Raw genomic sequence first — 12,073 nt, forward strand, 5'->3', positions numbered from 1 at the left:
TAGAATGTTCTTATGCATTATGGACATATTACTACTGTTTATTTAAAAAAAAACATGATATTTTCATAGAATTCTGAAAAGGTAATATACAACTTGTAAAGATTGACATACTTTCCCAGTAACTTAAATATTGAGCAAATAATAGATCTCTTTTGGACCTTCATTTCTTTATCAGTAAACTTGCAAAATGCTTTTCCTGTTAACGTGATATTGAAAATATTAATGTATTCATCTTGAAAGTCCTATCATATCAACCTCTGCTTGTCTGAAAAACAGTAATTGTGAATTGAAGTATTCCGTGTTTTTTTTTTTTTTTCCTCACTGATGCACTGTGATTTTGTCCAGTCCCTAGGCCGAGGTAGTAAACTTTAAAAGGGTACTTGGTGTACATAGATCTCTGTGCAGAGATATAAATCTTGGTATTTTTGTGCCTTTTTTTTTTCCTCCACTCTGAATGACCCAATCTTCTGTTAGTGTTGGCAATATTTCTTTTAATGACATCAATGGTTGCACACAGTTTCTTAGCAATCTTAGCTGAAGTTTTTTATCATGAATATTGATAGATCAGCTGCCTGGTGTTTTAAACCAGGTTAGAAAAGAAAGGAAAGGAACAGCAATGGATTTTTTTGCTTTTGTTTTCAAGTCAAACAATAACTGCTAGGGATGACTGTTTTCAGAATGTTAGCTATTTATGGTCCAGCCTTATTTGTTGTGTAATAAGATCAGTTTCATAAATTTATAAGTGTTATTTTTCCAAGAAAGTATACTTGGATTGTTATTAGCCTTAGTCCTCAGTTTCTGTTAGGGCAATAACTAATTGCCTGATGAAAAGATAGGTATGTAGTCCAAGCTTCAAGAATATCTGACCTTTCAGTAATTTGAGTAGCATGTTAAGCTAGGAGTATCTCATTAATTAACGCAAACCTGGTTGAAAAATCTTCTTCTTTTTTTTTTTTAATACATATATATCAGTTTCAGTAAGGTCAGTTTTATTTTGTTAATGACTGTGGATGGGTGCCAAACCTCCAATGTTAGAGAGTGTTAGGGCACAAAAGAGCGTGTAAGTTGGTTTGATGTGTTAGAATCATAAGGTGTTTGTTCTGAAAGCTATGTTGAGATGTATGAGATAAGGACGCAATACTTGTTTGTGTTTTCAAGTAGTACTTTTGATTTCTAAGTAGAAGTCTCCCTGAAATTACTGGAATTTATTATTTTCCAAATATTAAGATTCACTTAACAGTACTATAAATTATATTTTATTGGCTTTTTATTGAATCATATCCTCAAATTTCAAAACCAGCTAAAATACTTTGGTTTCATTCTAGCTCCAGCTTGTGACACGAGAGTCGTGGATTTTAGTTTAAATATTCTGTATTTTAAGGAGCTAGCTTTTTGTAAGTGAAAAAGCTTCAGTCCCTTAAAATTGAATTACAGCTTGAAAGCTCTATGAGACTTGGGTGATCAGCAGCCATAAACTATATAGAATTCAGTATATTTACTAAGCTAAAATTTTGAATAAAACTTGTTAAGTATAGTTAGTAAGTATACTGTCAAAAAATTTTTTTAAAAATTCAGGATACTTCCTGAAGTATGTTGCAAGTTGGTGCTCTTCTGCAAGCTGCTAGGAGTTTATTGATCAAAGCTACATTAAATGTCTTATTTTGTTCTTTATTTTTTTTACTATTTCTGTCTTTTATTTTGAGAGTTTTAAATGTTGGAAATCTAGAAAAAATGTTTTTTAATTGTCAGGGTGGAAGGCAGTATTAAGGTATATTCTTATTTTGTTATGTCAACCGAACTCTTTACTAAAAGGAAAAGTAGGTACTTCCATATTTACAGTGAGCTTTATTTTTATTTTACAGGACAAGATACAACCAATGCAGGTCAAAAGCAGTCTTTCCTTAAAGAGCCAATCCAAGTAAAAGGTAAAGAAATACTTCCTGTATTGAAACTTTACTGCTATCTGCTAGTAGTCAAAAAAGATAAGTGTAAGGAAAATGGTTCCTCTTCAACTGTGTAGCAAGTTATGTGAATGACATTTTAAAACACACTTGTGTGTCAACTTTGTTTAGTACCCAGTTGTTTGAAAATGACAAAAATGAAAAATCGAATATGGCAGTATTCCTTCTAATTACTCACTCTTCTGTGTCTGTTTTTAATTGTTTCATTTAAGCTGATGAGTTTGTCAGGAAAAGACTAATTTGTTTTCTCATCTGTTATCACAGTCTGTCCTCCTTGCATGTTTTTAGGTGTGTCTGTTCACCATCTCAGACTTAATATGGCTAAGCTGAACACTTGATCTTCCCCTGTTCCTTGTTCTAAGACTTCCTCTGTTTCTTCTTATTGCTGAGTTAATCTAATCAGTGTTGCTTCTAAATATATTTTGACCACATGAACTGCCTAATCTGAGTCCTGTAATGTTCCTCTTTGTGCCTGTAGTAAATACATGCTTTTGTCTTTAGTTACATTGTTTAAAAACATAAGTGGATAAAATAAGAGCATAACTTTATTTCATATTTTTAATTTGTCATGACTTGATTTCACTCCATCTTCACTCCGATAGTTTCTATTATGTTATTGTGAGAATTATGCTATTAAAAACTCCTGTGCTTTTGATCACTCCTAGCCTTCTATGTATGGAAAGAACTTTATCAAAATAGAAACTGCCATCTCTCTTTAAACTCTGTAAAAAAAAAAAAAAAAAAAATCTCTGGAGTGAAAGTGACTCAGCAGGCTGTAAACTGTATCAAAATTCCTTCCTGTCTTTCCCCAAATTCAAAGAAACATCAAATCATAATACTTTTTAGTAACAAGGTGAGATCAGCGTCTCTCTATGTATATTTTCTGTACACTTCTGTCTACATCCTTTACGTCAATTTCTTTGGGTCTGTTGTTGCTTAGTGTATGCATGCAGTGGGTCATACAAGGTAGACAGGAGAAATTAGGTAGACTGTGAAATAATTGTAAAAATAGATATATCTTTCAGTGGAAGAGAGTTTTACCTCTAGATTATAGATATGCAAGCAAGAATGTTTATGTTAAAGATTTTGATTGTGCCTAGAAAGTAGAATTCTAGTCTTCAGATACTGCTGTGACTTAGAAACTTACTGATCCAAGTATTAGTGAGACAATAACATTTTCAAAGGATCACTAATCTTAAAAATCTGTGCTATTTAAGGTGTTTTATTTACATTCTTTTATTGGGCTTCGTCCTTCTCTTGGAAATACCAATTTGATCCCCCCTCTCTGCATTTATTGCCAGTTTTATACAGTTATTTGAACTAGGGTTAGGATTGTTGAGATACTCTGCAATGTACAGTTGGTTATAGTATTTTCTTTTAATGAAATTTACCTGTGTTTCTGAAAGATGGATTAGTAAGTGTTTGATAAATCCACAAGTTATCCAAAGTGTATTAACCTTAGTATATATATCTGTTTTAAATAAGAAAAGATGGGAAGCATTCTTGTTTAAAAATGTTCATCCTGTTCTAACCATGGTAAATGGACTGGTTTTGGGAAATCTCTAATTTTTTTGTCACCTTCGCTCAGGAGCATTGTGGGATGAATGTGATTACTCAAGTACTTAAAAGATTGCTTAAGTTCAAATTGGATGACAGAAATCAGTTGATGATGGTAAATAATGATACCTGTAGTGTTAGTGCATTGTTGAGTGTCAAGCAATGTATTTTGCCTTTAACCTTTCAAAACTCAGAAGTAAGATAATGTAGAACTCTGGGAAAATTTTTCTTAAAGTCTTTAAATGCAGTGTCTTTCTGTAAGTATCCTGTGACTTAAGGAGAAGTTCTGGAGTAACTATAGAAATCTTACCAATTCTGTGATATGCAGAAAGTTCATGTGTGTTCATAAGTCTTCTCACTTGGTCAAAAAATCTTCAAAGGTCAAAAATCTTATCTGCAGAAGGTGGAATTGGTTAAGTATTGGGAAAAAAGAAATGGGGCTCTACGTTGCCATTTCAGTTGCTAGAGCAAGGGTTTCCAAATTACCATGTTTGAATGCTATCTTAGTAGCCAAACACCATCTCTGACATCCAAGTTGGAGAAGTAGCTGACAGTGGCAGTTAAGTGTGTGGAATGTTTGACAGCCCTGAACTACAATTTAGCAAGTAGCATTTTTGGAGGTAAATCATTCTACTCTTACTCATTTCCACAATGAAGAACGTTCCTTTCTCATCACTGTAAGTTTTCTATCTCTCTGACAAGCATTGTTTTTCAGATCTCCACTTAGAGGTATCATGATATGACACTAGATTGTATTACTTTCTGAAGTTTCTGCTGTAATCTCCATGAGTGACTTAACTTGCTTATCTATCTGTTTTTAAGTGAAAGCAGTCCTTAAAAAAAGAGAGTATGGACCAAAATACACACAGAATAACTTCATCACTGGAGTCAGAGCAATAAATGAGTTTTGTCTTAAATCCAGGTATGATGGGTTTGAGTTGAAATTTAAATTGTGAATATTTGTTTGTTCATATGTGCTTCAAAAGTAATCATGATTGTAGAGTGATTTTGCCCAGCAACGTTTTCTAAATGCTTCTGTGGTGTACCTAATCAGAAGTGACTGAAGTTAGTTCTTGTTTACTTAATGTTACAGTGGATTAGGAACTTGCACTTAGTTTGCATGTTTCTGTAGTTGCTTCTTAAAGTAATTTATTTGTACTTACGTGACCATAAATCTAGTTGGGGTGAGTCCACCTCTAGAGCAGCTAGTTATAGGGGGTGAATGGCAAATAACTCGTTTCAGCATTTTGGGGTCATGATGGTTTGATGTGAACATCTCTAAAAGATCAGTAGAAACCTCATGTTACGTGAGGTCTATAATTTGGAATAAAATGTAATCTGGTGCATTGTAACCTGACTATTGTTACTTGAATCGTATTTACTGCCTTTTACTATGTGCCATGCCTGCCAGCAGGTCTTACTGAGTATTGCTGTAGTTGAGGTATCTGTCAGATTTCATGCAGGTTATGTGTGTGACCCGTATTAAATCTAAAGGCTTAGCAGCTTTGTTTATAACTTTTCGTGCTGTCACTGTTCCTCCCCAGTTTTTACATATAGCGTATATCACTAGACTTGGTCTTTGCTGAAAGTCCAGTGACAAATTATGCTTAGTCCTCTGCCATGTTTCTATCATAACTGGCTTGTTGTGCAGAGAAGTAATTAGCTAAAGTTTTGCTGGATTGACCAAGGTGGGGAAGAAAAAAGGACTAGATAATTGGTTGGGCTAAAAGTGAAATGTTCTGTTGTATTAAAAAAAAAAAAAATCCCTGATGCTTCTCAGTGTAGATGCCCTAACGTGTGGCTCAGCACAGGGAATTTTTGTGTTCCCAAAGCAGTTTTGTTTTCTCCAACCTTTTGCAGCTTTTGAGGTTAAATTTCTTAACTTTTCATGTCATGTGACTTCTGATTTCCATTTAGAGATGTTAAGCCATGAACCCTCTTGTTTAGCACTTGTGCACATTATCAATTACATGCAGATCATTCATTGGATGTTTTATTACTTTGTCTTCCGTGTGTAGTATTTCATAGTGTGAGGGCATGATTTAGACTTTTGAGTGAGGAAAACACAGTGGTTTTCAATAACATCCTAGAGATCATTTGCTTCACATTGCGTGTCTGTTCTGTTTGGCTCAAGTAAACAACTTCAGTTTTTTTATATTGCAAATTAATAATATCAAAACTGTGGAAGATCACCCAGACATAAAAGTAAAATTAGAATGACATGAACTTGCACTAAACTGTTTGTCCACTTTCCTTAGTGATTTAGACCAGCTGAGGAAAATTAAACGACGAAGCCCCCATGATGACACTGAGACTTTCACTGTGTACCTGAGATCGGATGTAGAGGCAAAGTAAGAATGTATTTATGAAGGAAAATGTTTGGATCATTTAAAATGGATTATGAGAGAGAGAGAGAGAGAGGAAAAAATAACAACTTGTAAAAGTCAGGTTTACAATGTGAAAGGGCAATGATGTTTTCCATTTTCTATCTGAACACATTTTATATCCTCATTATTGTAATAATTACATGGTGTATGTAAAATTGGAGGGTATGTTTCATGTGTCTAACGATAAAGTGCTTGTCCTCAGCCCCCTCTTGCCCAGCTTTTTATTCTGTAAAGTAGTCCGTGTGGCTTCTTATCAGAAAGAATAATGTGATGTTCTACTTTTAGGAAAGGCATTTGTAATGTAGTCAAACTGAAAAGAAGTTGCATAAATAGAACCATTGTTACTTTTACTCTGTGCAGGTCTCTTGAAGTTTGGGGTAGTCCAGAGGCTCTTGCTAGAGAAAGAAAACGACGTAAAGAGGCAGAGATCAAGTACAGAGAAAGTGAGTATAGAGTTTTCAAATAACTTCAGATGTAAACAACAAAGTATGATTGTTAGAAATCTACTAGGTGGCGTGTTATTTCATTGAGAACATAGAAATTTGGAATTGGCAATTACTGATAAGCTTTTATAGCATAGTGTTAGAGTAACACTATCTATGCAGATATAGTTTGTTACTATCTTACAATTTATCATCTGTGTGGTATAGCAAGAATATATATTCAGTTGAGACCTATAGTCATACTTTGCTTCTGGGGGGGCTTTCAATTTTTAGATTATAATTAACATCTTCAATGGTTTTGGATTTTTTTATTGAAAATTTTCAAAAGACTTAAATGCAATCCATATCTTGATACCATATGATTACTCATTTATTTTTCCTCTGAAATGAATTCAGCTTACCTTTGTGCTTCAGAAGGGGAGGAAACACCCCCAAATCATATTTTCGCTTAAAATTATTGTTGTCATCCTTGCTGGTATTATCAGTAACAGGTACAGTCAAATCAGTAGTTTGTAATGGATTTTGATCTGTCTAGTCAGTTAAAAATCACAGGAGAGGCAATATTGCTTCAAGGTACTTATTCCAATTATGCACCTTAAAATTAGAGGGTTTTTAATTTTTTTTTTTAAACAGTTGTGCCACTGAACACTTTCCTAGTAAAAAGGCTGGAGCTGCAGGCACTTGTTAAGGTACCTATGAGTGTTTGTACTGAGAGTGCAGTCAGTTTCAAAATTTTTAGTGACCAGCAGAATAATTCTTGGACAGAATCCAAAAAATGAGATTAAAAAAATACTGCTCAGTCATAATAGCATAGTGAAACATTGTATACTTGAAGTGGTAACTCCCTTTTTTACAGACTGTCCTTGTATTCCACTGGCTATTTTGATCTATTTAAATTAGTGTGTACAGTGTATTTTGTATAACTTTATAGGGGAGAATCTAGCACTACAGCTTCTAGTACTGTACTATACCAATGTTTATTTTGAAGTTACTGAACATTATTAGTGGATGGAAAAATACTGATGTTAAGAGACATGCTTTGAAACATCCTTCCCCCTCTTCTTCGTGGTTAAGGGGCGAGAGGGGGCAGTAGAATCCCTGGATTTGATGCAGTGTATTTTGAGACTTTCCCTCTGTTTAACATCCTTTGTTGGTAGGAATGGCAACGATGTATAGGATCATAACAGATTGTATTTGACATTTTGCATGAGTATATAACAATATATGTTTCTGATTAACAATACCAGGAGAGGAGTTTTTCACAAAGAAAGATAGGCCATGTAGCAATTACTAGAAGTTAGCTGCTGCATAAAAAAAAAATAGACTTCAATTCCTGAAGCTACTGGTTACTAGTACTTATTCATGATGATAATTTTGTATTGCAGATCTGTTTAGAAACCAAAGGCTGTTGAAGGAATACAAGGAGTTCTTTGGAAATACTAAGGTAAAAGATGTTTTAAAGGTTTTTGGCTAGAAAAAATGCCACGAGATGTACTATGACGCCTTTTGAAGTAAAAAGTTGCGAAACAGTTGCATAAGCTTAAATAACTGAATATTATTGGAAGATTTATTTGCACTGTCATATACCAGATCTATCTCTGATTGTAATGCAGTGGTAAATGTTATGATGCCAGTTTAAATGGGTTCCTACTGTGGCAGTGTAATCCACCAGTAAGGGTGTTTTGGTTTTTTGTTTTTTTTTTTTTTTTCTTTTTTCCAGTCAATTGCCTTCTTATTAACAAAATCACAGCTGTATTTGTGATTTTATCTATAACCTATAAACATGTATAGTAAATATATTGTTAATTTAAAGAAACAGAATAGGTTTCTTAAGGAAAAACCCCAAAACATTAGCACTTTGCTCTGTGCCCTACTGGTCCTTCTTCTTTGCTTAAGTAGACGCATTCCCTAGATCCAGGTGCTCTGCTATGGTAGAATGATTTCTTAATCTTTCTGCTGCACAGCTGGCTCCTGTCCTTATGGTTGCAGTGGCCCCTGCTGGAGGCTCTGTTGGTTGTTTATCCTTTTTATAGCCATCCATTTGTAGAAATGTGTAAGACCCAAAACTGCAGTTTGGGTGAGCATTCAGTAGTAAATTAGTAGGCTTCAAGGACTGTAGCTTCACTTTTGCAATACAGGGCAATGCAAAATTTTTATTTAATAATTTGTGTGGTAGGTCCTTCATGAGGTCACGATTTGGTTATTTTATTTTAATAATCTCTTATTTCTTTATGTAGCCACGCTCCAGTGCAGCAGCTATGTTTTTCAAGGGACCAGGGAAGGTGGTAATGGTAGCTATTTGCATGTAAGTATTAAAAAAAAATGGTTTGTTTATGCAAGTATAAAACAATTTATTTTTGTTATCCTGGAAATGAGAGCAGACTGTGTATTCAAGCCTAAGATGCCTGTATCTTGGTAACTGAAGTTAATAGATTTGTTTATTCATTGTGGATGGGAGAGAGTTTACGTAAATATATTCATCAATATATAGAGATCAGGGATAGAATATGTCTCTGATCAGAGAAGAGCAAATTTTTTGAAGGGATCAAACTAAACAGTTTATTAAAGTAAAAACTGAAATTTTGACGGACATGGAGAGGCAGGCATTTAAAGTTGTCCTTTTTTCTTGCTTCTTCTTTTCATATGTTTTAAACAATCTTCCATATAACCAACAGAAAAGAATTAACTTTTTCTGCTGTTATTCAACTCTTTTCCTCTCTAACTGAAAAGGGGATACTTTAGGAGGTTTTTGCCTTTCCACATCTTACAAGTTTGAATAAAACAAACCTAAACTAATGATCCTGATTTAAAGCAAATGAACACAGAGACTATCTGGCATGAAGTGTGTTAAGTTTCTCTGAGGAAATGATGGCTAAAATTTACTGGCCATAAAAACCTGTGAATTTTTAAAATAAATTTGATTTTAGCAAAGGTATTTATTTGCTAAGACACTATCGATATAAGGGAGCAAAATAGAAACATGGGGAAAATGCTTTTTTGGCACAGGAAACAACATTTTGAGCAGGAAATAACTTTGAGTTTTCCTACAAAACTATATGCTTTTTGCTTGGGGAAAAAAAACCCACAAAGCTCGTTTGACCGAAAACCTCCCTCTTTCTTGGTAGAGTATTCTACTAGTAACTATTCAGAGCTTTCTAAGTTAAAAACATATAAGAACTGCTAGTATGGATGTTTCTAATGAAAAAGAAAAAAAGGGGGGGGGGATGTTGTATGGTCACTTCCACCTCCTTCACTTTCTTACTGGAATCTAGAGAAAACAGACCTTTCCTCCTCCTTCGTAAATAGCGCGTTGCTATAAACATTGCATTCTCTTCACTTCATAAATACCTTTTGGATGATGAGGTACTTTTATAGATGAATGCCTGGCAGCCAGGTCAGCAGAAGTTTGTAGAGCCTGTTGTATTGCTCAGTCATCTTTTTGTGGAGCTTTTTTAGAAGTTAAAATCCATTGATGGTGGCCTTGACTTAAATCTTTGAAAAGTCATCAGGTATTTGAGGGCAAATTTGAATTTGTTTTAATTGTAATTGAAATTGTTAAGTTAGGAACCTTGATTTGAATAATTGATTTTGATCTACTTTTGCATTTGTGCATTTTTGTTGTTTTTTTTTTCCCAAAGAAAGGCTGATTCTGTTAATGTATCAGTACCTTTTAAAGTTACCAATTAAATTTGGACTTTACACTAAAATTGACAAGACTTCTGACAGCAACGAAGATGTATATGTGTTTCAACGCTTTTTTTTCCCATTTTGTTGGTGAATGCCTCCTATATGGACTTGGAATACACTTACAAACAGTTGTGTTGAATGAAACTGCGTACTTTCTAGGTGCAGAAGAGAGGCTTAATAGAAAATGCTGTATAGTAGTAGGCTTAATAAGCAAGAGAATTGTACCTAATGAATCACGGGTTTTTGTTTCTGTTTTTTTGTTGTTGTTTGGGGTTTTTTTTGTTTGTTTGTTTTTTGTTATTTCTTGGCATGATGTCCAAAATGTTACAATAAATCTTTTTCAGACTTTACCTAGCTTTGGTTCAAGTTCTGTTAGGATTTCCTGCTCTTTCAGGCCCATGCAGATAGAAATGAGGTAGCTAAGTCAGTTCAGTTCAGTACAATAGAGAGAATACTTTATGAATTGGTGGTCACTGATGTAAAAGATAACTTTGTTTCAAACTGATTCAGACTATTTTAGCTGTCTTCTCAGCATCTGCTGGTTTTGGATTATTTTTCCTCTGCTGTTTAAAATCTTTGAATCTTTGTCTGCTGTTCAAAATCTTTGTCATATTTCTTCAACAGAATTCAGGCTTTCATAGGGCTTATTATTTTCAAATGCAGTGGTGAATTTGTTTTTTAAAGCAATAGATATTTTACTTGCAGTATAAAACCTGATTTTTTCTTTTCTTCCCCGAAACTGACTTTTCTCTATTGTCATGTACTGATGTGAACATCTAGTCAGACAGGAAACACCAAATAGCCTTGATGGCTCTGTAGACGCAGGAGGTTTTTTGTAATTATTTCCCATGTAGCACTCTTCATCTTTCTGCCCTATGTCTCTGACTTACTAGACATCATTAACAGATTGATTTTACTGGGCCTGACATTTGAAAAACCTTAGCGTGGTTTCTTTTTAGATTTCTAGCATGTCAAATCCCTCCACAAATTTGGAATTTGTAGGGGTGAAATAAAATACCAGCTGAGTGCCTATTGTGTCATCTGAACAGGTGGGGGCCCCACAACTGAATTGTGCCTTCAGATAAGCTGTCAACTCCATTAATACAACATTGAGAAGAACAATACAAAAGTCAAGAGACTGTGCTCATGAATCCCACTGTAATTTATTTCATTTTCTTTCTATGCTAAAGATGCACTACGCTGTGAGTTGGAAGAACTTGTAATTAACACAGGGCATTTAAATTATGGTTTAGTGTTACAACAGCCTTCCTTTCTTCTTGGGTTAGCCACTAACTTATGCATTATTTTTAGTTCCCACCTATAAATTATGGTGATGCTTCACCATCTCATGAGGTAATGAGTCTAATTTAAAAAATTGTAAAGCACGTTCAGGTCCTTGGATGGAAGGAGGTATAGAAAACCGTACTACCTCCTGCTTGAAGAAGTGGATGTACTCACACAGAAATTCTTTAAGGATGACCTTGGAAATGAATCTTATTTAATCAACTGTATGATTTGGTGTATGGCAAGGGGCTGGACTTGTGCTTCCTCTAACTTAAATATAATTTCTTGGCATGTGGTTGTTCAAAAATGCAACTACAAGATGTTGTTAATACTTACTTATAACACTTAATTTCATTTGAATACTTTTAAAAATTGCCAATAAGCTAAACTCAACTATATATTAAAAAAGGGAGAGGAGAATGTTATAATCCTCTAGTCTGATTTTCTTTGCAATATGAGTGTAACAATTAACCTACTGATTCTGATAATAAATGTTTGGAGTGAGAATGTAGGCTCAGATTTTAGTGCTAATAGTTACCTTTCTCTGTACAACATAACACAATACTTACTCCAGTGAGCTCACAACGTAAAAAAGACTTAACAAGTCAGGCTGGACGTCTTAATGGAAAAGTTCCATAGATAATTTTTACAGCATAGTCTAATGACAGCCTTGTCTTCTCGTCTGTTGTCTTATGTTTGTATCCTACTGGGAATGCCCAAGCTGAGACTGAAGTGAGGAACCTTGCACTCCAGG

At 34.3% G+C, this 12,073-nt stretch overlaps 1 protein-coding gene across 6 annotated transcripts in view; it reads left to right on the forward strand.

Moving 5' to 3' along the window:
- SLC30A9 (solute carrier family 30 member 9) overlaps nt 1-12,073 on the forward strand; it is a 40,810-nt gene that overhangs the window by 8,523 nt on the left and 20,214 nt on the right. For all 6 annotated transcript variants that reach the window (XR_015700176.1, XM_087738065.1, XM_087738067.1 and 3 more), the window contains exons 3-8: nt 1,863-1,925; nt 4,341-4,440; nt 5,777-5,869; nt 6,266-6,348; nt 7,734-7,792; nt 8,586-8,653. Coding sequence is in view for 5 of the 6 variants with exons in the window: in XM_087738065.1 (XP_087594191.1) it covers nt 1,863-1,925; nt 4,341-4,440; nt 5,777-5,869; nt 6,266-6,348; nt 7,734-7,792; nt 8,586-8,653 (466 nt within the window). In the remaining variant the exon portion in view is untranslated. The remainder of the gene's footprint in view (nt 1-1,862; nt 1,926-4,340; nt 4,441-5,776; nt 5,870-6,265; nt 6,349-7,733; nt 7,793-8,585; nt 8,654-12,073) is intronic.

This window comes from Nipponia nippon, unplaced genomic scaffold, assembly GCF_047370975.1.
Source record: "Nipponia nippon isolate SJK-2023a ecotype South Korea unplaced genomic scaffold, ASM4737097v1 scaffold_6, whole genome shotgun sequence".
NCBI lineage: Eukaryota > Metazoa > Chordata > Aves > Pelecaniformes > Threskiornithidae > Nipponia > Nipponia nippon.